This window comes from Furipterus horrens, unplaced genomic scaffold (assembly GCF_987537825.1).
Source record: "Furipterus horrens unplaced genomic scaffold, mFurHor1.1.pri manual_scaffold_3, whole genome shotgun sequence".
In the NCBI taxonomy this organism is placed as follows: domain Eukaryota; kingdom Metazoa; phylum Chordata; class Mammalia; order Chiroptera; family Furipteridae; genus Furipterus; species Furipterus horrens.
This window is the reverse complement of record NW_028327173.1, coordinates 168,422,245-168,444,783: the sequence shown is the minus strand read 5'-3', so window position 1 is coordinate 168,444,783 and position 22,539 is coordinate 168,422,245. Positions and strand designations below refer to the sequence as shown.

At 49.7% G+C, this 22,539-nt stretch overlaps 1 protein-coding gene across 1 annotated transcript in view; it reads left to right on the top strand.

Moving 5' to 3' along the window:
* The window catches only part of MEGF11 (multiple EGF like domains 11), a 224,000-nt gene that overhangs the window by 131,303 nt on the left and 70,158 nt on the right, over window positions 1-22,539 (top strand). Inside the window, exons 5-6 of the mRNA XM_090268354.1 lie at window positions 17,249-17,495; window positions 18,864-18,984. Coding sequence (XP_090124480.1) covers window positions 17,249-17,495; window positions 18,864-18,984 — 368 coding nt within the window. The remainder of the gene's footprint in view (window positions 1-17,248; window positions 17,496-18,863; window positions 18,985-22,539) is intronic.

Here is a 22,539-nt window from a genome sequence, read left to right as displayed (position 1 = left end):
TTCCAGCCTGGGGAATTGTCCCTGCTTCCTCAGTGTCTAAGCACCTCTTATCCCTCTCCTCACTGATACCAGACAGACCAGACTGCTGTGTACAGATGTTCAGATTGTGTGCTTCACAGAGTAGACACCGAGGAAGTTTTATGGGGGCTTGTGGGTGGGTGTGGCACCTGTGGTCCCAGAGGTTCCTCTCCTACTCACAATCACCTGTACATACTGCCCAGAAGCTTTTCCCAGTCCTGACTTTTCCTAGACATACCCTCAGGTCCCTTCTCTTATGAGCTCTCTGAGGCCAGATTTCTGTCCCCACCCCTCAACTCTAACCCTGACAAGGTTAGAGAGACTGGAGACACTCTAACCAGAAACTCTACTACTCACCTGTGTGACATTCCTGCCTCCGGGCCTTTGCTTGTGCTGTTCTTTCAAGCCTCTGGCACTCCTCTCCCTTAGGCCTAAGTCCACTCACTCTTCCTTTAGGCCTAGCAAGTCCCATCTCCTCCTTAAAGCCTTTTCAGCTCCAGGGGCTCTGCCTCCTCTGTGTACTTCAAGTCACAGTGCCTTCACCCCTTCCCTGGACATTAGTTCCTTGGCTCTTAGTGTGACTTTTCCTTTGTCTTTTTCAGGTGTCATTGTGCCCCTTCCATCCTCATCGCCAGGTCTTGAATACCTGAGGGTAGGAGCCACATCATCTTTTTATCCCCAGCCACTCTATTTCTTATGTAGAGTTCATTGTTGAATTATTCATTGAATCAACAAGCATTAATATTGAGCATCAAATACGCAGCAGACAGCATGTTAGGCACAGTGGGGAGCAGAACAGACTTGGTCCCTATAGCAGATGCTGTTGATTCCCCAGACTGCTCAGGCCTCACTTCTATGCCCCAAAGGCCACCTGTGACTCTGCCATGGGCACAGTGTGCAGGGGGAGCATAACTAGCGAATGCCCTCCCCAGAGCCCTCAGCCAGGGCCAGAACCGAGAGGTGGGTGGACACGGGCCCTGGCCCCCGGGCCCCTGGGTTGGGAAAGCTGGAGGCGGTGCTCTTCCTGTCTCTCAGAGGTCCCGGTGCACTAAGCTCCAGGCAGCCTGAATCTCCTTCCTTTACCTGTGGAACCACCTCAGGGTCTGCTTCTGGGGAAGTTCGCACCAAGTCCCTCCCTGAAGTTTATAGCCAGGTGATGATGATATGACTTCTTATTAATCCAGCTAATAATTCAGCTACCTAATGAGTTTACCCTTGCACATAGCATGATACCTAGATTGATGGGTTTGTTTATGCATTGATTTCTCTCTACATTTTCTTCAATGGCTTGTTGAATAGTACTGAGTACCTCATACTTGAGAGTCACTGAATCAGATACTTTTGCATTGTGTGCTGAGGACAACCCTCTAAGGCACAAAAGAGCCCCATTTTATAGGTGAGATGGGGAAGCTAAATCTCAGGGGGTGAAGTAGCATGCCCAAGATCACATAGGTGGCAGGGGGCAGAAGTGGAGTTGAAGCAGGTCTGTATGATTCCAAAGCTTGGGGACCTGATTGGTTAGCATCCACCTTAATGCAAGGTAAAAAAAAAAAAAAAAAAAGTAGGCACAATGAATTTAGAATGAAGCAGGAGCAGGAAGGTTCCTGAAAGAATCCCTAAGAAGGAGGCATTTAATCTGAGCCTTAACAAATAAGGGAGGCTTCAGGAGCCGGAGAAGCCCCTCCCCTGTATGGGGTCTGTAGGGCCTTAGGAGTGACTCCCACATGGAGGAAAAGGATAGCTCTGGAGGAGGCTGTGTGCCCCCAGCAGAAGGAGGGGTGCTGAGGCTGGGCTGCTTCTGCTGAGTGAAGCTCATTAGATTCTCTCTGAAGTCCCAAGCCCCTAAGAGCTCAAGGGGTGTCCCAGAACATAAAATGTGGATGTCCTGCTCAATGAAGCTGCCTGCTGCTGCCCGCTGCAGGCCACGGCTGTGGTCATCAGAAATCCTAAGGGTCATCAACCCTGTCCTGTTTACTCCTCTGCTAGTCATGTTCTTAGCTGGGTAACTCACTGAGTAATCCACTCCCAGAAGGGCCCTGGCTTTCCCCACACCCCAAGTCTCCTTCTCAGGGTTCTCAGCTGCTGTGACCGGCCCTGGTTCTCAGCTGCTGTGACTGGTCCTCTCAACTCTCCAGCTTCTGGCAAATGCATCACCCACATTTAGGGACGGGTGAGACAGGCTTCAGGAGCTGCTGCTTGGCACCCAGATATGTAAATAACAATAAGGGGAACATAACTGGCCAGGCTTCTACCTCTCCTTGAGGAGGCAGGTAATTTATGAGATCTCAGCTTATGTACAACTGTCAGCACATTTTCTGACTCACCTGGATGCCGACATGCACTGAGCTGAGCTGCCCCATCTGGTTCTCCTCCCCCTGCATGCCCGTCCCCAGCTGTGTCCCACCTGGCACGGGAGAGGGGAAGGACTTCTCTCTGGCACCAGGCCATGCTCTGAGCAGTGGAAGGGCTCTCTCTCTCGCTGTAGCCCCTTCTAAGCTGGGATGTTCTGGTCTCCCCAGGATGATGAAGGGCTGCAGAGGGGAACTCTGTACCTCCTCGTCCAGGTTTGTAAGTCCTACCCACTAACTTTCATCAAGTCATGATAGAAACTTTCAAGAGTTTTCCATTGCTCTTAAAAAATCCCAGCTCCCTGCCCCAGCTGCATGTGATCTGCCCCCGTCTCCCTCACCTAGAGCCCTTTCCCTCTCGTTGCTCTCATGATGTCCCAGTTCTCTGCCCCCTTCAGTGCCTCGACTCTGCCAGTGTTTCCCTTCCTCAAGGTGTCTGCCCGCACTCTTGCTCTTACTTCCTGCTCTTCCCGTAGCTGTCTCCTTCTCATCCTTCATCTCTCAGCATAAACATCACCACCTCAGAGAGGCCTTTCTTGACTTCCCAGCTGAAAAGAAGCCCCTCTCCTTGTTTTCTATCAAGCACTTATTTGCACCTTCATGCCCTTACTGCAATTTATATATTTACTTCTTACTTTATTCACTTGTTCAGCAAACATTTATTGAGCATCTACTATATGCAAAACACTAGTCTGGGCATTGAGGGTTTATCAGTGAATAAAACAAAGCCCCTGCCTTTGTGGAGCTGACATGTTAGTGTGAGTCCCAGTCAATAAAGAAAAAGATGGTCTTGGCTCAGTAGCTCAGTTGGTGAGAGCATCATCCCAAGGTTGAGGATTCAATCCCTGGTCAGGGCATATACAAGAATCAACCAATGAATGCATAAATAAATGGAACAAAAAATCAATCTTTCTCTTCTCTCTCTCTCTCCCTTTCTTTCTAAAAATAAAAATAAAAAAATTGTAATAAGATGAATATACATATACAATACAGTGACTATATGATATCAGATAGAATAAGCTCTAGAAAGGAAAAGTAAAGCCAGGGGATGGGAGAGAGAACTTAGGAAAGGTGGCCCAAGAAGGTTCTGAGGAGGTACCATTTGAGCAGAGGCCAGAGTCAAGGTCTTCCTTTGCTTATTGTCTATGCTGTTGAGCTGTTACCTTTATTCCCCAACTGTTCCACAGTAACTGGCTCATCATAGGCATTCAGTAAAGTTTTATGGAGCAAATGAACAAATGGACAGCTAATCAGACATCCTACTGCCGCAGCACAAGTGTCTTTCCTTGGCTCCATCCTTCGCAGATTCCAGGAGCAGCAGCTCCTCGTTCTTTGAAAATAACTCTTAATAGATGGGAAGGCCATTTGTCACTTGCCTGGAGGCCTCCTCTCTCCAGGGAAATCAGAAGTCCTCTCCCAGCAGTGATGGATAGAGTGTCCTCTGACTGGCAGGTTCAGCTAGAAGCTGCTCTCAAAGTCCCTCCCTGTGAAGAGATAAATGGACCATTATACAAATGACACAAATAGCAGGACAGAGTTGAGCATGAGACCCCAAATATCAAAGAGATACAGCTTCCTGCTGAAAGGCGAGCCCTGTGTTAAGTGACCCCACTGGGGAAGCAGTGCCATGGAGAATGGTGAGTGGGATCAGAGCCTGATCCCTAGAGTCTCAACTCTCTTACTAACTTGACAGTGGCCTTGGGCAAGCTGCTTCACTTCTCTGGGCCTCAGTCTATCCATCTAAGCTATGGGAATACCCATTTTTGTTTTAATGACCTATAAGCACAGAGGTACTTTGGAAGGTCAAACGTATACAGATAAACAGGATTGTAGCCAACGTCAAGCTAATTGTGCAGGAACTTGGAAGAATGGTTGTATGAAGTGCAGCAAGCCTGCATCTGTTGTTTTGTTGTGAAAATTCTGTTTGTGCCTATAATTCAATGGTGCCTGCGAGCAGAAATTCAGGGCACACACTTGTGCTCTGAGATTCAACTCTTTGCTTCCTCCTTTGGATCTGCTGGTCTCCACATGCCTGAGTCCTGGCCTCTGACAGTTCTGACACTGCAGACAGCCAAGCCCATGGTTGGTGGACTCCTCTGCTGAACAGGGCACAGCCTAGCGGGGGTGTTGTCAGGGCCCTGTGGTGAGTGCCACACGGTGTGACCTGCATACGAGTCACGCTCAGTCACGACCAAGTATCTGTCACTGTTGGGATGGAAAACAAACAAAATAAAAAACGTGGCCCTTCCCCTTGGATAGTTTGAGAAGCAGTGGCCTAGCCTCCCTTCAATGAGTCACACCCCTCAGCCTGCCTCCCAGGCCTCTGCAGCCAGGGCTGTATGGACCTTCCTTCCAGGCTGCCCTCCAGCTGGAGTTCTCCCTCCCTTGCCTTTGCTGTCCAGTCCACCCAAACTGACCTCCCCTTGCTTTCCCATCTGTTGAAATCCTAGCCCTCCTGGGCAGGTTAACCCCTTCCCCACTGCACCCCAACCTCCCGGTGCGCTTCCTCCTAGAGCAAGCGCATCTCCCAGTCTCTCATTTGACCCACAGAGGCCACACCTGCGCCTGATTTTGATCACTCTGTGGCCCCTGAGGACCCACCAGGCCCTCCCACCCTCTTTCAGCACCACCCCCAGTCTGGTCTTTACATCCAGTCGGTTCTCAATAAATGTCAGCTGAGCTGATCCAAAGCACCAGGAGCACCGTTCAGCTCCAGGTACTTACTGCCTTTGCCAAAAGAAAAAGTGGCTCAGGTGTGAATCCCTTTCGTTGGGATGGCCAGAGGAGCCGGTGTGTCTGCCGGAGAGAACAGCCTTCCACCAGGCCTCTGAGGCACAGGGTTCTGGGCCCATCCTGCCGCTGGCTCACACCCTTCTTCTGACTGACTCTACACATGACTCTTCAGGCTGCCCTGGCCCAAACTTCCTGGACTTGCTTCACCCCGCCCTGGTGCTGGTGAGCTGCTAAATGAGCTATAGGAGCAGCTTCAACGCAACCCTCACCTCCCTCTCTCCTCCCTCCCAGCTGAGAGAAAGGCCCCAGCTCCACCATGAACAGGGCAACAGGTGAGCCAGGACTGAGTTCAAAACTGCTCTTGGGACCCCTTCTACGTGACCTCCGCTTTTACTGCTTCTCTCTGCTTCTGAGTATTCCCTGTGGTGGATTGGCCACAGTCCCAGGCAGGAAGTTCCTTGAGGACAGGGACCCTGAGCCCCACCTTGCTTCCCCAAGGACCATCCACTGGGTGCTGGGCCCTGAAGTGGCCTGGCAGAGAGTGAGCAAGTGAAGGACAGGAAATTACTTTAAATTGCAGCAAGAAATTCCTCAGGTGCACGTATGGAAGAACTTCCTGAGTGCGAGAGGAATTACACAGAAACTTTTAAAGGCAGAAAGGGTCCTAGAAATTGGTTTTCACACATGCACACACCCCAGTTTTAGCTGCTTAATTCTTTGTTTTTATGTGAGAACTCAGCAGAAAACTCAGCAGGTCTGGAGCTGTGAAAATTGGGGGAAAGGGGGCTCCGGAGCCCCTGTCATGGCCCTAACCCCCAACAAGGCATAGGATGTCTTTGGACTCCGTGAGTCAGAATTTAAAACGGTCACTTATCTGGGCTAAACCTGTCTCTTTGCCAAGGGGACACCGAGGCCTGGAAGGGTGGTACCTTGCCCAAAGCCGATGACAGAGCCAGAAACAGGCTCTTTTCACCAGAACAGACTTCACTGTTAGAGGAAAGTCAGAGGGGATTGGAATGCTGGGAAACTGGTGCACAAGGCTGTGAAATGCCTTCACTCCTCACAGGAAATGGGCTTGGACCCCGTGACCTTCCTATGTCCTTTCCCACTTGGACTGTGAGTTCATTTCCCTCAGAGCCCACACCAGGGGGTCTCACTTCCACACTGCAGAGCCCCACCCGTGCCCTTTGATCCCGGCCCCTTCTCCTCCCCATCCCCAGCCTGGGGTTTGCTCAGGGGTTTTGATGGGAAAGTGAGGAGTGGGCCACGCTGGAGACCGGGCAGGGCCGATTGGGCAGGCGCCCTGGCAAGTCGGCGGTGTCTCTGCTGGCTGCCTTTGAAAGGCTCTTCCAAAAAGGTGATTCCTTTGTGCACAGACATGATTTATGAGGCTTTCTAAGCAAATTGTGGAGATAAATGGTCTTTGGGGCTGGGAAGTTTCAAAGGCGGTGATGTGGGCAGATCAGAGGGAGCTCGGCAGCCTGGAGCCGGGCCCTCGTTAAAAGCCTGCGTGGGGGAGAGGGTTGAGCAGAGCTGAGGACAGGCTAGCGCTGGCCAACCCCCGGTCCATCCGGGGCAGGCCCCCGCTTGTCCCTCACCCTGGGCCTCGCTGACCCCACAGCTGAAGTGTGTGAGACAGCAGTGAGGTACATCGCTCCTGGAGGCGGGAGCAGCAGAGGCGGAGCTGTTGAGCATGGGGGGCTAGTGATAGGTTCCGGCCTGGTCCCTAGAAGGGCAGACAGCCGTGGAGTGCACACCAGCCCTCTGCTCTGGGGTCCCAGAGTCTCACCCTCTCCTGCCTCTCACTGGTCACCTGGGCAGTCCCTTCCCTCTCTGGGCCTCGATATCCTCTGTACAAGGACAGTGTGGGTGTGAAGAATGCCAGTGTTTAGCTCTGACCTGATCGCTGTGGTTTGAGGCTCTGTTGTTACGTACCCCTGGCTGAGAGACAGGCCAGAAGCCACACTGGCTGTGAGGCCATGGCTCAGTCACCTAACCACACCTGACCTTGGTTTCTTCCCCTGTAAAATGAGGGTAGCTAGAGCTCCCTGAGGCACCCAGGCTTGACTTGAACAAGTCAGGTACTGCAAAGCAATTAACACCTAGTTTTCCTCCCCTCATCTGTCCACACATTACGGTGGCATTTTATATCCAGGACAGTCCCTGTGAAGTTGATTTCACCTTTCACACCTTCCCATCTCCTCTCTCCAAAAGCAGCTATTCTCTCTCTCTCTCTCTCCCTCCCACCCCCAACCTGGCTCCTAGGTCTGCTCATTGCTGCTCGGGTATTAACAGGTAACTGGGGTATTAATGACTGATAATGCCTCATATAATGTGACTGATACCCCCCCGCCACACACACACACAGGCACAAATGTACACCTACACAAGCCTGGGATGATGTCCGTTGTAATAGGGGGTCCTGCAGACCCTGAGGAATGCAGTCCTGAAGGTGGGATGGCAGGCAGGCTCAGAGACCTGCATCCACACAGAGGTGCAGGGCTCTGATAAAGTGGTTACAGAGTCTCCCACTCCCTCCTGATAGTTTGATGACGTCAGGTCTGGCTAAAATGGACTTGGTTGCCTGGAGCTACAGTCAAGGCCACAGCAATGGAGATGAGGAACATAATGAGCTGATGTGACTGACTTTGTTCAGAGCATTTTGATGTACCTACTGGCTTCGTTCCCTCCTCCAGCCCTGTTACCCTGAGACCTTGCGCACTCCCAGGTCTCCTGGCCCCTAACCTGGCAGTGGGGCGCTCTTCCTAGCCGCAGCGGCCCAGCACCCCTCCAATCATCCGAGCTTCTGATGGGTCGATACCTCCCATTTGTTTGTATTTCTCAAACTGGCTGTGGACTTTCCGGCTCCCAGAACATAGGAGGTGCTCATAATTGTTTGGCAGGTGAGTAAATGAGCCTAACTCATCTCCCAAACGCTGGTGGGGTGGAATGGAAAGAGCCTTAGATGGACACAGCCAACTGGTTTCAAATCTAGCTGTCCAGTGCGCTAGCTGGGTGACCACAGGCAGGTCACTCAGCCTCTCAGAGCCACTTTCCTGAGCTGTACTGTGTGTATGGGGTGGTAGCTCTATGGGATGCGCTCTAAAGCCCAGGAGTAAGAAAACCAGTCTCTGACTTTCAACTCTCCCTTTTGTGATCAGGGCAGTTTTGTCCCCAAGGGAACATTTGTCAATATCTAGAGACATTTTTTGGTTGTAACTTGAGGAGGAGGTGCTACTGGCATCTAGTAGGTGGGTGGAGGCCAGGGATGCTGCTAAAAAGTCTTCAGTGCACAGGACAGCCCCACAGCAAAGAATTTTCTATCCCAAAATGCCAGTTCTGCCAAGGTTGAGAAACCCTATTTAGCTCTTCAATGTCTCCAAACATTAGTTCTCTCAGTTGACAAATGGGATAATCATCCACCTCAGATGGTTTGCCTCAAACTGTCTTTGGAACAAGGCAAGGTATGAATAAATGGCACAGGGTTAGTGAGAGAACTAAATGAAATAACCCAGGTGAGACCACAGCTTGCAGAGTTGGGGGTTCTTCGTGCAGGCGGGTGTGGACTCCTCCACCCCTGCCCCGCTGAGAGACAGTGGGCCGGGGAGGGGCATCCCGAATTCCATGTAGCCCCTGTGAATCCCACCTCCCTTCAGAGCTCAAAGGGAGATACAGATAATGTGCTTAAACAACACAGGGGAAGTAATAAGTGTAATAAATAGATCACTAAGAGCTCATGATACATCATTATAATCCTGTGCTGTCAGCATCTTCTAGGCCTAGGTACTGTGTCAAGAGATTCGGGTTTTACTCTACAGCACTTTGGCCTATTAATATTTAATTAATATTTAGAAAGATAGGGAGCTGAGCAATGGCTCAACTCAGAGCCTGAGTAACCACCTCAAATTTTTCTACACAAGGACAAACACACCTCCTACCCCATCCCCCCCACACCTGTTTCTCAAGTGGGGGCATTTAGCAACGGAACATAGGCTACAAACAATCAGAATAGGGAGAAACCCCAGTATTTACCTACTGCTGTTTCTTTTTCTTTTCTTTTCTTTTTAACACTTTTTATTATAAATGAAATTAAACATCTTTTCAAATGTTTGTACATTTGATTCCCTTTTATTTTATTTTTAATTGTTTTTCTATTACAGTTGTCCCATTTTTCCCGTTGCTCTCCCCTGCCTTGCCCCCTCCCCCTTTCTCCCACAGTCAATCCCCATTTACTTGTCCATGTCCTTGGGTCATTTATACTAATGCTTTGACTAGACCCTTCCTCTTCTTTCCCCCCTTCTCCCCCTCCCTCCTCCCCTCTGGCCCCTGTCAGTCTGTTCTCTGTTTCCATGCCTCTGGTTCTGTTTTGCTTGTTTGTTTTGTTCATTAGTTTCCTGTATTAGGTGAGATCACATGGTGTTTCTCTTTTGCCGCCTGGCTTATTTCACTTAGCATAATACTCTTAAGTTCCATCCATGCTGTTGCAAACGGTAGGAGTTCTTTCTTTCTTCTGTGCAGTATTCTATTACTGGCTGGTGTTTCTTAATGAGGAAACCACTGGCACCTGGAGAGCATAGGTCTCCATGGTGCAGGACTGTCCCTGATCATTTTTGACAAGCTAATAACCGCTTCCCCCATTTTACAGATATGAAAACAGAGGCCCAGCCTGGGAAGAAGGCTGCCCGAGGTTGCACAGCACTGGCTGGTACCCACCCTTCCATTCTCCATCAGAATTGCAACTTGGGTCTGGAAAGAGCAGAGAGGCTCAACCTCTGAGAATTTGCCTGTGCTTTTTGGGGGGCCAGGCAGTTGACAAATTGTCTCATTCACTGGATAGTCACTTTTTTTATCAGCTGGAATGGTTTCTGGAGGCTGCTGCTCCATCTCTGCCCCCATGCCTGGTGCTTTGTAAACTCAGGAGCAATTCCATGACCTATCACCTCCCCTATTTCTTTCTTCTTCCTCTTGGTGTGGATGGGGGTGTGGGGAGCAGGCTCAGGGGCCATGGGCCATTCCTGGGAGGTGCTCAGACTGCATCAAGCCTTTCCATTGCTAAAGGGTGGCTGTGGGGGGCTTGGCCCAGGCTCTAGTACAGTCTGCGGCAGCTCAGGGTCAGAGGATTCCAGAGAATTTCCTAACCCTTGGCCTTCTCTTCAACGGCTCCTCCTCCTCCTCCTCCTCCTCCTCCTCCTCCTCCTCCTCCTCCTCCTCCCCCCTCTCCCCAAGTCTCAGGATGCCCATCTGTGTAATGGAAGGAACCACCTATCTCTCCTGCCCCAGCCTCAGGCCCAGCATCTTCCTGCTCATCCCCCTGCAGGGACCAGTGAGAGCACAGCTTACCAGAAGGATGATGGTCCTTGTCTGCTGAGGTTTTTTCCAAAGGGCCTATAATGGGCCCCACCACCCCAGAATAATTAAATCAGAAGGTCCAGGGGTGAAGCCCAGGCATGAGTACTTTTTATAACCTCCAGGGCGATGCTAATGAGCTGCTAGGCTGAGAACCACTGTCTGAGGGAGTAAATCCTCAGCAGCAGCAGGGAGGAGGCTCTCTGGTCACTGCTGACAGCTCTCCCTGTGCCCAGTTCTGGGCGGGACATTGGGTGAGGCATCGTGTGGGCGGACAGGGGCAGCTACAAACCAGAACACACTCCAGCTCCCCCATTGCAACCCACAGCGACTCCAAGGCTAATGGAGGAGAGCTCCCGCAAGGTACTGAAACCTGCTTAAATTGAAGTGGTGGGAAAAAAAAGTGGTCAGCCACGTTGTTGTTCCTAATCGAGAAAGTCAATAAAGGCATAAAAACAGTTGTGCCTTTTATAAATGACCTTCAGGGACTCAAAAAGATACCTGTACGCGAATGTTCATAGCAGCATTGTTTTCCATAGCCAAAAAAGGTAGAAACAACCCAAATGATCATCAGGAGATGAATAGATAAACAAAGTATGGCATATTTATACAATGGAATACTATTCAACCACGAAAGGAATAAAGTGTACGTACTACAACATGATAAACCTTGGAAACATTATGCTTAGTGAAAGAAGCCAGACCCAAAAGGCTAACATGATTCCACTTATTGAAATATCTATACTAGGCAAATTCATAGAGACAGAAGTAGATTAGGGGTAACCAGAAGAGAGGAGGGAATGGGGAGTTATTGCTTAATTGTTCCAGAGTTCCTATTTGGGATGATGGAAAAGTTTTGGAAATAGTGGTGATAGTTGCACAACACTGTGAATGTAATGAAAGCCACTGAATTAATCATACACTTAAAAATGATCAAAATGACAAAATGTATGTTACATATATTTTATCACAGAGAAAGTGTTCCAAATAAATAAATTATTTTAACTGAAGAAAATAAAACAATGTGAAATTGGGCCAGTCGTGGACCACGTGGGACCTATGACCACCATTCACACATAAACCAATCCCTGAAAAAACAAGTCTCTCTGCTTTCTCATCTCTTTGTGAATTATCCGACGTGGCTGCTGAATCCCAGCTGGCTGCCAGGATCCCTCCTCCATCAACACCAGAGGATGCCCAGGAGGAAGCAGGGGTTAGGAACCCAGACACCCAGTCACTGCCTAGCTGTGTAACCTTCGATAAGCTATTTAATTTCACTGGGCCTCTGTTTCCTGATCTGCAAAATGGGCATAATAATGGCACCCCGGCAAATGGGTTGTTGTGAAAATTAAATGAGAAAATTTATTTTACACCTTTATCTCACGGCCGGGCACATTTTAATTGCTCCATCAACTGTAGTCACAAATTCAAAAGCATGTCTGTGGAGAAGGAAGTGGGGAAGCCACTCCCCTTTGTGGGGATCCCAGAGCACACTAGGCCTGGGCCCCAAAGTCTGACAGGGTCCACAGGGAGATTCCCTGGCTGGGAATGGAACAAGCCAGGCTGCACACTTCCAGGTGCCACTAAAGCCCTCACAGGCTGCTCAAAGAAGATACACCTACTTGGAACATCAGCCAAAACCAAGTATAATTAGGAAGGAGCATCTGAGACAGGAAAAAAAAAAAAAACGCATGAGGGGGTGACATTTCAAGGCCAGATTGGGAAGAGTTTGTAATTATCTGTGAAAGAAGGCAAAATTCTGTTGTAATTTCAATGATGATAGTTTTTATTCCCCTTCAATAGGGCTGATAATTGACTCACTGTAGCCCTGCCTCATTTCTGTCATTGCTGGGGAATGAGGTGTTTTTAAGTGGATTCTAGATAACTGAAGCTTATTCCTGTGAATTTTTTTTTTTTTTCTTTTTTCATTTAATCACTCTGGGGATGCTGGGCGGGGAATGGATTACACACTTACCTGCTTCCTTAATTAGAATAGTTTAAATTGGATACAAGAGGCTGTTTGCCCCTATATTTATGGCTGCAAGTTGCTTTGCGCTTTAGTATACAAATGTTTTGTGTGTTTCCTAGGTTTCCTACTGTGACATAGCACTCTTGCTACCTAATTTTAGGGACCCCATAAAACACACGCACGTGTGCCTGAGGACACAAACATACGTGTGCATGTGCACACGCCCTCACACACCCACCTGTGGTCTGAGAACCCCTGTTGGCAGGCTGAATAGGACGGTGTTTACATAAGCTTGTCAAACGCCCGCACTGCCCTTGTGATTGCACTCCCACCATTTACCTTAGGTGCTGCACAGTGGCTCGGTCCCGGCCTGACTGGACACTCCAAAGAGCCACTAGCGGGCACCTGCTAAATGTTTGTGAATGAGAGCACACAAGTGTTAGTACACCAGTCAGTGCTCAGTGAATGGGTTTTGAATGCCACTGTGGACGTCCCTTCGACCATAATTAACCTCATTCTCTTTCCCCCAATATTTCCTCTTCCCCTTGTGTTTCCTACAAAGAGTGTGATACCAATATCCACCCAGCAGTCTAAACCAGAGCTGGAACACTGCCCCTCTTCCTCCTTCCCTCAGCAGCCTGTCAATCACCAAGTCCTTGCTGCTTCTACATCATAAATGCAGCTAGAATCTTGTCCCCTTCTGTCCACCCCAAATGCTACTACCTTAGTCAAGGCCACCACCATCTGTTTCCTTATTGTAACAGCTGGTTTCCCTGATGCCATTCCCACTCCGTCACTCATGGCCCCAAATCTGTTCTCATCCATCCTCTGCTTAGAACGTACTCAGAGCTTCCTGGCCCAAGTATGAAGCCCCCACCATGAGCATGGCTCACAAACCCCGTGGGCCTGGTACCCTGCCCAGGAATCTGCCTTACCTTGTACGTTGCTCTCCCTTAAACCTTACACTCCAGACACACGTACCTTCTTTTCTCATTTTCTCTCATGTCATACTTTATCCCACCTCCAAGCTTTTACATCTCTTATTTCCTCTGCCTAGATCCATTCCCCACCTACACTCACTCCTCCCTCAGTCCGCTTCTGTGAGGACATCCTCCTAAACCTCTCAGTCTGGGCTCAGACCCGCCTGTGTCTTCCTCCAATGCCCCAAAAGACCCCTATTAGAGCCCTTTTACCATGTGCCTTAAATGCTGTTCTGTCCCCCCTAGACTATACACGTATACACTCCAAGAGGGCAGGACACTTTCTGGCACTGGCAGGTGCTTGGTAAATATGTGTTGAAAGGTCAAGGAGAAGAATGAAAGCACCCAAGTGTTAGTGCATGGGCTTCATGGCAATGCTCCAGCTCCCTATCAGGGGCATAGTTCTGCTTCCCATGGGGTTTCAGCTGTTAAGTAAAGCATAACTGTATGCCCTGGGATACACCAAGGACAATCTGGCTTTGGACTCCAAAAGTCTAATATAGAGTCAAGCTCAGGTCTAATATAGTCATGGCCCTCACAACAAGGGGAATCCCTGGTTCTGGATCCTGGGGCTGTTCACAGTGATGAGCGGAGAGGGTGTGGCTAGTTTCTGTAGTGTCCCTGTCCTTGTGCTTTGCAGCTGCCGCATGTCCCCAATGGTACCTCTAAGTTTCTCTCTTCAGAGTCATCATTCAGAAAGTGTCTCATTTACCTTCAGTGGAGAGAGCTGGAGCCAGAAGATCTGAGCCTACCCTTGACTATAACCCCAGGCAATCCCTTAACCTCTCTGACTCTTTATTTCCCTATCTATAAAATGAGAAATAACAAACTGAATTCACAGGGTTTTAAATGTCACAAGTGAGCATTTAAATATGGTTGCTCTTATTATTGTTACAGTGAGCCACATCATATGTAAATATAGAACATTTTCTGTATCCATTCATCCATCAATGAACACTTACATTGCATCCATATTTTGGCTATTGTAACTAATGCTGCAGTGGTGCGGGTATCTTTTCAAGTTAGTGTTTTTGTTTCTTTCAGATAAATACCCAGAAGTTAAATTGTTGGATCATATGGTAGTTCTATTTTTCAAGTTTTTGAGGAACCTCTGTACTGTTTTCCGTAGTATTTGTACTATTTTACATTCCCACCAACAGTGCACAAGGGTTCCCTTTTCTCCACATCTTCACCAACACTTATTATTTGTCGTTTTGATGATAGTCATTTTAATAGAGGTGAAGTGATAGCTCACTGTGGTTTTGATTTGTATTTCCCTAATGATTCATGATGTTGAGCATATTTTCATGTACCTGTTATTTATCTGTATCTCCTCTTTTGAAAATGTCTATTGAGATTCTGTTTTCATTTTTTAATTAGATTGTCAGCTTTTTTGCTACTGAGTTGTATAAGTTCTTTATATAAATTTGGATATAAACCTTCTCAGATATGATTTACAAATAGCTTCTCCCATTTGTAGGTTGTCTTTTCATTGTATTGATGTTTTTTGCTTTTATTTTTTTGTTGTTTGTTTTTTTTACTGTGCAGAAGTTTTTTAAAGCAATGCAGTCCCTCGTTCATTTATTTTTTGCTTTTGTTGCATTTGCTTTTAGTATCAAATCCAAAAAAAGTCATCATCAAGACTGATGTCAAAGCTGCTTACCCATGCTTTCTTCTAGGAGTTTTATTGTTTTAAGTCTTACATTCAAATCTTTAATCCATTTTGAGTTAATTTTTGTATATGGTATAAGATAGTAGTCTAGTTTCATTTTTTGCATGTAGCAATTTTTCCAACACCATTTGTTGAAGAGACTGTTCTTCCTCCATTGTATATTCTCAGCTCCTTTGTTGTAAATTAGTTGACCATATATGTATGGGTTTGTTTCTGGGCTCTCTATTCTGTTCTGCTCACCTATGTGTCTGCTTTTATGCAATACTGTACTGTTGGGATTACTAGAGCTTTGTAATGCAGTTTGAAATCAGGAAGCATAATGTCTCCAGCTCTGTTCTTTCTCAAAATTCCTTTGGCTACTGGACTTCGTTTGTGCCTTACTCACAGTAGTACCAGGTGGAAGATGCCAAGTGAACCTCCTAATTTGGCAGCTCAGTTTTTATGCGTGAATATTTGGGGCATGGATAAGGAAGGGATGAAGCATGATAGGGTGATTAGGATTCTAGGCCTAGGATGGTTCCATCTACCAAAGGATGATGGACAGGCTCCATGACATTGATCACTTGACCCTAGTCAGCAAATGGAAGGTACATGCAGGGGGCTTGGTAGTCCCCAAAGATCCACTCACTGGCTTGACTAGAACCTTGTGCCCTTGTTTTTTGTTTGTTTGTTTTGCTTTTTTATCCTTAAAACAGAGAGATAGAAACATCAACTGGTTGCCTCCTGTACACGCCCCGATCGGGGATCAAACCTGTAACCCAGGTATGTGCCCTGACCAGGAATCAAATCCAAAACCTTTTGGTGTATGGGACAACGCTCCAACAAACTGAGCCACCTGGCCAGGGTGAACCTTATGCTCTTGTCCATGACCAACACTTGAGTGCCATTGTCTCTTTGCTCATGCTGAGCCTTCCCCAATGACCCCTTCCCAATCTCACTCACCTGTCCTCTTTCTCTCTGAGTGTCTCAACCCTAAACTCACTGAACCACAGAAGTCAAATAATCATCTCATTGTCTTCAGGCAGTAGGGTGACCAGCCATACAGATTTGCTCAGGATGGAGGGATTTCTCAGAATATGGCACTTTCAGTGCTGAAACTGGGACAGTGTTCACCGTGATAGGCAGACAAGTGAGACATCTTTTACAGCTCACTTCAGGTGCCTTCTTCTCTAGGAAGTCTTGCCTGCTCTCCTTAGCTAGGAGCAATCTTTCTGTCTATTGGACGTCTCCTAGAACATTATTTGTGCCTGTCCATGCCTGAACTCCACATTTGACCCTATTCCAGGATTTGAGTGAATGAGGCCAGAGTTCGAGGACATCTTGTTGTTAAATGTCCTATATACACGAGGTGAGGACTAGAGTGTGGGGTGGCAGCAGACTGGCTCTGCCATTCAGTCACTTCCGACAGCTATAGAGTGAATTTCTGCAAAGCTGGCTCAGATATCACTCTTCGAAACATTTCATTACATATAAAGATCTTGAAGGCTATCTGTCCCCTCCCAGGGAAACATTTCTTTTTCCTGTTCCTTCTGAAGTTGGCTGCTTGAAAAGTAATGAAATTGAACTGAAGATGAAGCAACCAGGGGTGTAGGCATTAATGAAAGGGAAAAGCAGCAGGAGAGAGAGACAGGAAGGGTGACAAAAAGATGGAGCCCAGGGAGAGGCAGGGACTTAGAAGACATGTTCATGGAGAGTGGGATGCAAGAGGTGAGAAAACAAATTAGTCTGGTAAAGAGGAAAAGGTCAGGAAAGATAGAGATGGAGGCTGGGCTGGGCCGGGCTGGGAGGCACCCAGAGGAGGAGGAGGGCCGTGGAGAAGAGATGTGGCAGACAGCCAGCCGAGAAGAGCTCAGCAAAGGCAGAGGGAGGTGAACAGCTGGCAGTTTCAGAATTTCAGCACAGGAGAGGGGGCTTCGGGAGGCATTGGCTGGAATGGAATGGCCCCGACTGGGAGATGCCTTGCAGAAACGTGTTTCTTATCTTGTATGTTGATTATTCCGGTAGTTTGGGGAAGAGCTGGTGGAAGTTAGGAGGCCCCAAAGCTTCCACCTGGACACCCCTTGCTGCCCCCTCTGGGGAAGAGCAGTGCAGAGCTGGAAGGCAGCTTGGGCTTAGATTCCCCGTGTCCATCCCAAGGAGAGCCCACAAGGCCCCTCGGCCCTGACCTGCCCCTCTCCTGCAGGCTGCGACAGCGACCACTGGGGCCCCCACTGCAGCAGCCGGTGCCAGTGCCAGAACGGCGCCCTGTGCAACCCCATCACCGGCGCCTGCGTGTGTGCTGCTGGCTTCCGCGGCTGGCGCTGCGAAGAGCTCTGCGCTCCCGGCACCCACGGCAAGGGCTGCCAGCTACCGTGCCAGTGCCACCACGGCGCCAGCTGTGACCCCCGCACCGGCGAGTGCCTCTGCGCACCTGGCTACACCGGTGTCTAGTGAGTGAGGTGGCTGCGGGCACGGAGTGGGGGGCGGGTCCCGCTGACCTCTTGGCAGCTGCATGGTCCCCAACCACCCCTTGCAGGTGGGGAGGGCGGTGGTAACAGATGGAGGTCAGGATGGTCCTGGCTGTAAAATATGCTCTCTGACCCTAACTTCGGCAGAGGCTAAATGCCCAGACCTTGCCCAGGCCCCGGGGTGACTGGTGCAAGCTGAGATTGTGTGTAGATGGGCACTCCCGGGGCCAGAGGAGTTCATTAAAGTCCTCCCAGGAGTTCCTTCCTGGTCAGAGCTCAGACCTTAGCTTGTAATTCTCTTCTGATCATAACCCAAAGGCCTCTGCTCACCTGAGTCCTGGCCCTTCTAGGCTATTTAAAACAGAGTGTGGGAGATGGGGGAGAGAGGTGGGAGGTGCAGGGAGAGCCTGGCAAGATATGATGAACAGATTTGGGTAGTTTACTCTGCCTATTCCTCTCCCTTACCACCTCTTCTAAGACCCCAAACAGCCCCTCAATCCAGTTCCCTGAAGGGTTTGTATTAACAGGGGACTTCTAACACTGCTTTGTTGAGATCCCCTCTGAGGCAAGATTGAAGTCTCACACACACACTCTCTCTCTCTCTCTCTCTCTCTCTCTCTCTCTCTCTCTCTCTCTCTCTCTCTCGCAAACGGCTCAGTGGCCTCCCCAGCAGCCCCAGATCCTGGGAGGGCACCCAAGAACTCTAGCCACAGATACATCCTTGACTAAGGAAGGGTGTTCCCTGTCCCCATGTCTGGCCAGCTGCAAGGCTAGCTCCAGCTAGAAGCCAGGACCATTGGACTAAGCCCAAGGCCAAGGCGCCATGCCTATTCCTATACATGAGCCTATCATGGAAATTGAGAGCCTTCCAGAGCCTGGGGTGGGGGCGATGCCCCAGATTCTCCCTCTCTCTGAATCTGGACAGATTCTTAAAGGCAAGATCCATGGCCACTACTCAGTGTGTCTGCCCATGCTGGTCCTTCTGCCTGGCACACCCTTCCTCCCATTTCCCTGGTGAGGCTAACTTCAACTTCAAGACTCAAGTAAAACGTCTCCCTCTTGGGGAAGCGTCGCTCCCTAGAAGAACACTGTCTTTACACTAAAAGCATGTAAGTCATTCCACAAGTACTGACCCAAGCACACCTTCCAGTTCATGATATCCGAGCCCTGCTTCCCCCTCCTGGCAGGAAGCAGGACTGCGTCTCAGCTGACCTTGTGCCCAACACAGTTCACATTCCCTGTGAACTCACTAATTCCTGGGGAGCCCTGGAATGTTGCAACTGGCAGCTCTGGGGCCCTGCCACCTGATCTGAGTGCTGATACATCTAACACCTCTGCTTCCCCATGCAGCTGCGAGGAGCTGTGCCCGCCTGGGAGCCACGGGGCTCACTGTGAGCTGCGCTGCCCCTGCCAGAATGGAGGCACCTGTCACCACATCACTGGCGAGTGTGCCTGCCCCCCAGGCTGGACGGTAGGTGGGCCTGATGGATCTGAGAGGGGCACTGTAAGAGGTCTGAGCATCACTCGCTCACACACATGCTAGAGGGCTAAATTCCTCTCCCACCCTGAATTCCCTCCCTCCTGTTTATGGTCATGGGCATCATTAGACACTGCCAGAGGTGCCACAGACACAGCTTTGAAGCCCAGGTCTGCCACCTAAGTGCTGTGTCACCGGAGGCAAGTTACTTAACCTCTCTGAGCCTGTGGTCCCTCGTGTGCAAAGTCGTTGCATTCTTCTCATAGATTAGGCATAGGTACTCACTTGAGCTGCCATAAGCTCTGGGCCAGAAGTGGCAGAAGGGGCGTGGTGTAAGGATGGGGGGACATGGGGAGACAGCAGGTTATGGATCACCTGCATTTGTAGAACTTCAGAACCCAGCCTCCACCCCTGACATTCACATATACACATTCTGATTCTGTGGGCCCCAGAATCTGTATTTTAACAAGTGTTTCTTCTTAGCTGCCCTGCCCCTCTTAGCTGCCATGGTTGACAGAAGGCTCAGGTGAGGCAGTGCATGTCCAAAGCGCCTTGAAAACTCAAGTGCTCTACAGTTGTTCCTGTCACCTGGGTGCCACAGACTATCCACAAGCCTCCTTTTAGCCAGCTTGCCCCACCTGTCGGTGCCCCTCCTCACTGTCCACAGGCCCAACTCCGCAGAAGCAGCGAGTCACTCACTTTCCTGTCCAGGGGAAGCCCAGTGACAGCTGGCTGCCTTACCCTGGGGCCTGAAGCTTTGCAAAGCCAAGGACAGGGCTGCTGAGCTGGAGCGGGATATCTCAGGAGGAGGGACATCTGCAGGGCCCATTGACACAGGCACAGATTCGCCAAAACTTTTTAGGACAGGAGAGGACCTGCGGGATCATCTGGTTCAGCAGCACCCAAACCTGGCTGCACACCAGAGCCATGGGAGGCTGGGTTAAATACAGATTCCCAGGCTGAACGGAGACCTTCTGGGGCCCAGAGATCTCTATTTTTAATAAGCTCCCCAGATGATTCTGAGGCAGCCAACTGTGTCTGCAGTGCAGGCCTGCATTTCGAAATAATTGACTGAGACCATAGGATTTCCTTCTGTGTTTCACAGAGCCCTTGGGTTTCTTGGGGGTGAGAATGGGGGTGGGAAGCCTAATAATTAAGACTCTGGCTCCCAAACGCTCCCACTTCTCCCTTTTAATCTACCCATACTTTGTCTATTGAAAGTCTAGGAAAGATTTCACATAAAAACAGTGTCTCCCAGCTTTAAAAGGTTGAACACCACTGGTCTATTAATATCTTCCTTTCTCAGATGAGGAAGCTGAGACTAAGTGACCTACCTGGCCAAGGGCACACTGCTGGTTAAGAGGGAAGTGAAGCTAGAATTCAGCTGTAGTGACTCCTGAATCCCAACCCTTTCTGGCTGGCTGTCCATCTATCTGTCTCTTATGAGAAGGACAAAGGGGCTACTGCAGCCTCTCCCACACCTGCCCACTCCTCCACCCTAACCCACGCTCTGAAAAGGCCTTCTCATCTGCAGCCGGCTTCCAGAAACCCAGCACTGTCCGACAGGGCGCTCAGAGGCCCGGTGACAGGAAGTGATGTCAGGCAGTGAGGTCAGATCAGGACAATCGGGACATGGCTAGGAGAACAGGCCACAGGCAGGCCCTGTGCCTGTAAAGGTCTCTCTAGAGAGGCTGACGGAGGCTGGGGATCGAAGCGGGGGGAAGGGAGGAAGCCAACACATGGGGATCGAAGCAGGGGGAAGGGAGGAAGCCAACACATGGAGACATTTGTTTTTCTCCCCAGCACAGTGAGAGGTTTGTTCCTCCAGAAGACAGGAAACTCTGTCAATAGAAGCTTTGGATTTAGGGACTTTATGTTTTTAATTTTATTGTAGACAATTGCATTTCTATTTTTGATACAGCATTTAACTTGCAGATTTGTATGAATTATTAATACCCCTCATGCATGCAGAGCCCCAGTGTCATGAAGCTGCAGCTCAGGCCTGGGGTCCCTCCCAAGGCAGGATGGGGCCAAGGAGAGGGTGCTGGGCAGGAAGGTCCTGCCTTTACCATCCTCCATGGCCTCGCTTTCCTGTTGGCCCAGGTGGCTTCAGCCATGGTCAGAGGTCTAAAGGCCACAACTGCTAACTGCACAGAGCAGCTCTGCAAAGAACCGAGGCGTTGTACAGAGCTGGAAAGGAGCCGCCAGGACCTTGGCCCTCCAGGCCCCTCCCTATATCCCTGGCCACCAGGCCCTGAGTATGCCCACAGGACACACCACTTGCCCAGCTGTGCTGAGCCCACTCCAGTGGGAGGCTTTGCAAAGAGCCTGGGGAATTATTTTCTTTTTTTCTTTGAGAGGCGGGAAACCAGGTGTGAGTAGCTTGATGAGTCAGGCACTGCAGATAGCCATGGAGGGAGGAGGAGGTGTGATCACCCCCCTTAGGGGTCCCCAGTCTGATGGTGGAGGCCTGATACTGTGTGTGCTGGACTCACGCACAGACAGACTCACACTTGTGGAAGCAACAGGCCTGGAGAGCTGAGAAGGAGCATCAATTAGCATGGAGGGCCAAAGAGAGGTGTTTGGATCTGAGGCTGCAGGACCAGAGAAGCTCAGGTCTGAGAAGGATGATTCCTATAGCTCCACGCCAGGCCTGTGGCCTGGATCGTTTCCACAGTGGCCACACCACCCGCTGTTCACTGCACACTGAGGGCATCTCTGCCGCCTGAGACCACAGGGATAATTAGTAATGCCTTCAGATGCGTGGAGAGGCTGAGCTGTCTCATTGGCATGGCCTTGAGCCCTTTCAGCATCTCAGCCCCCAACTGTTAATACTCCATATAGCCACGGTCCTCTTTGAAGCTGGTATCCAGATTTTGATAAAACCAATTAACAGGTCTAACCAGTCTGAGAGGAGCAGGACTATTGCTTTGGCCTCATCTTCAGCCTCCTAGAGCCACACAGCTTGAGCTCCCTCTATGATTGGAGGCACACACTCAGTTGCCCATAGGGCGGATGTGTTAGGGCTGTCAGAACAAAGGAGCACAGATGGAGTGGCCGAAACACCAGAGACTTACTTTCTCACATTTCTGGAGGCCGGAAGTCTGAGAGCAATGTGTTGGCAGGTGTGGTTCCTTCCCACGCTTCTCTCCTTGGCTTGTAGGTGGCTCTCTTCACATGGTCTTCCCTCTGTCCCTGTCTGTGTCCTAATCTCCTCTTTGTGTGAGGACATTAGTCACGGACTAGGACCCACCCTATTAATCTCATTTTAATTTTATTACCTCTATAAAGGCCAAATCGCCAGATACAGTCACATTCTGAAGTGCTGGGATTTTGGATATATGGATCTGGGTGAACACAATTCAGCTCATAATAGCTGGAGAGAAACCATAAGGTCACAGCCCGCTCTTAAGCTGACACTCCTGCCTGCTCTCGCCCCCTGCCTCCCCGCAAAAGGCTGTTCTTCTTACCAGCAGTAATGGTCTGGCTATGTGATTCTCTTCCACTCTCCTCGGTCCCGGCTTATACTGGGCTCCTATCATATGCCAC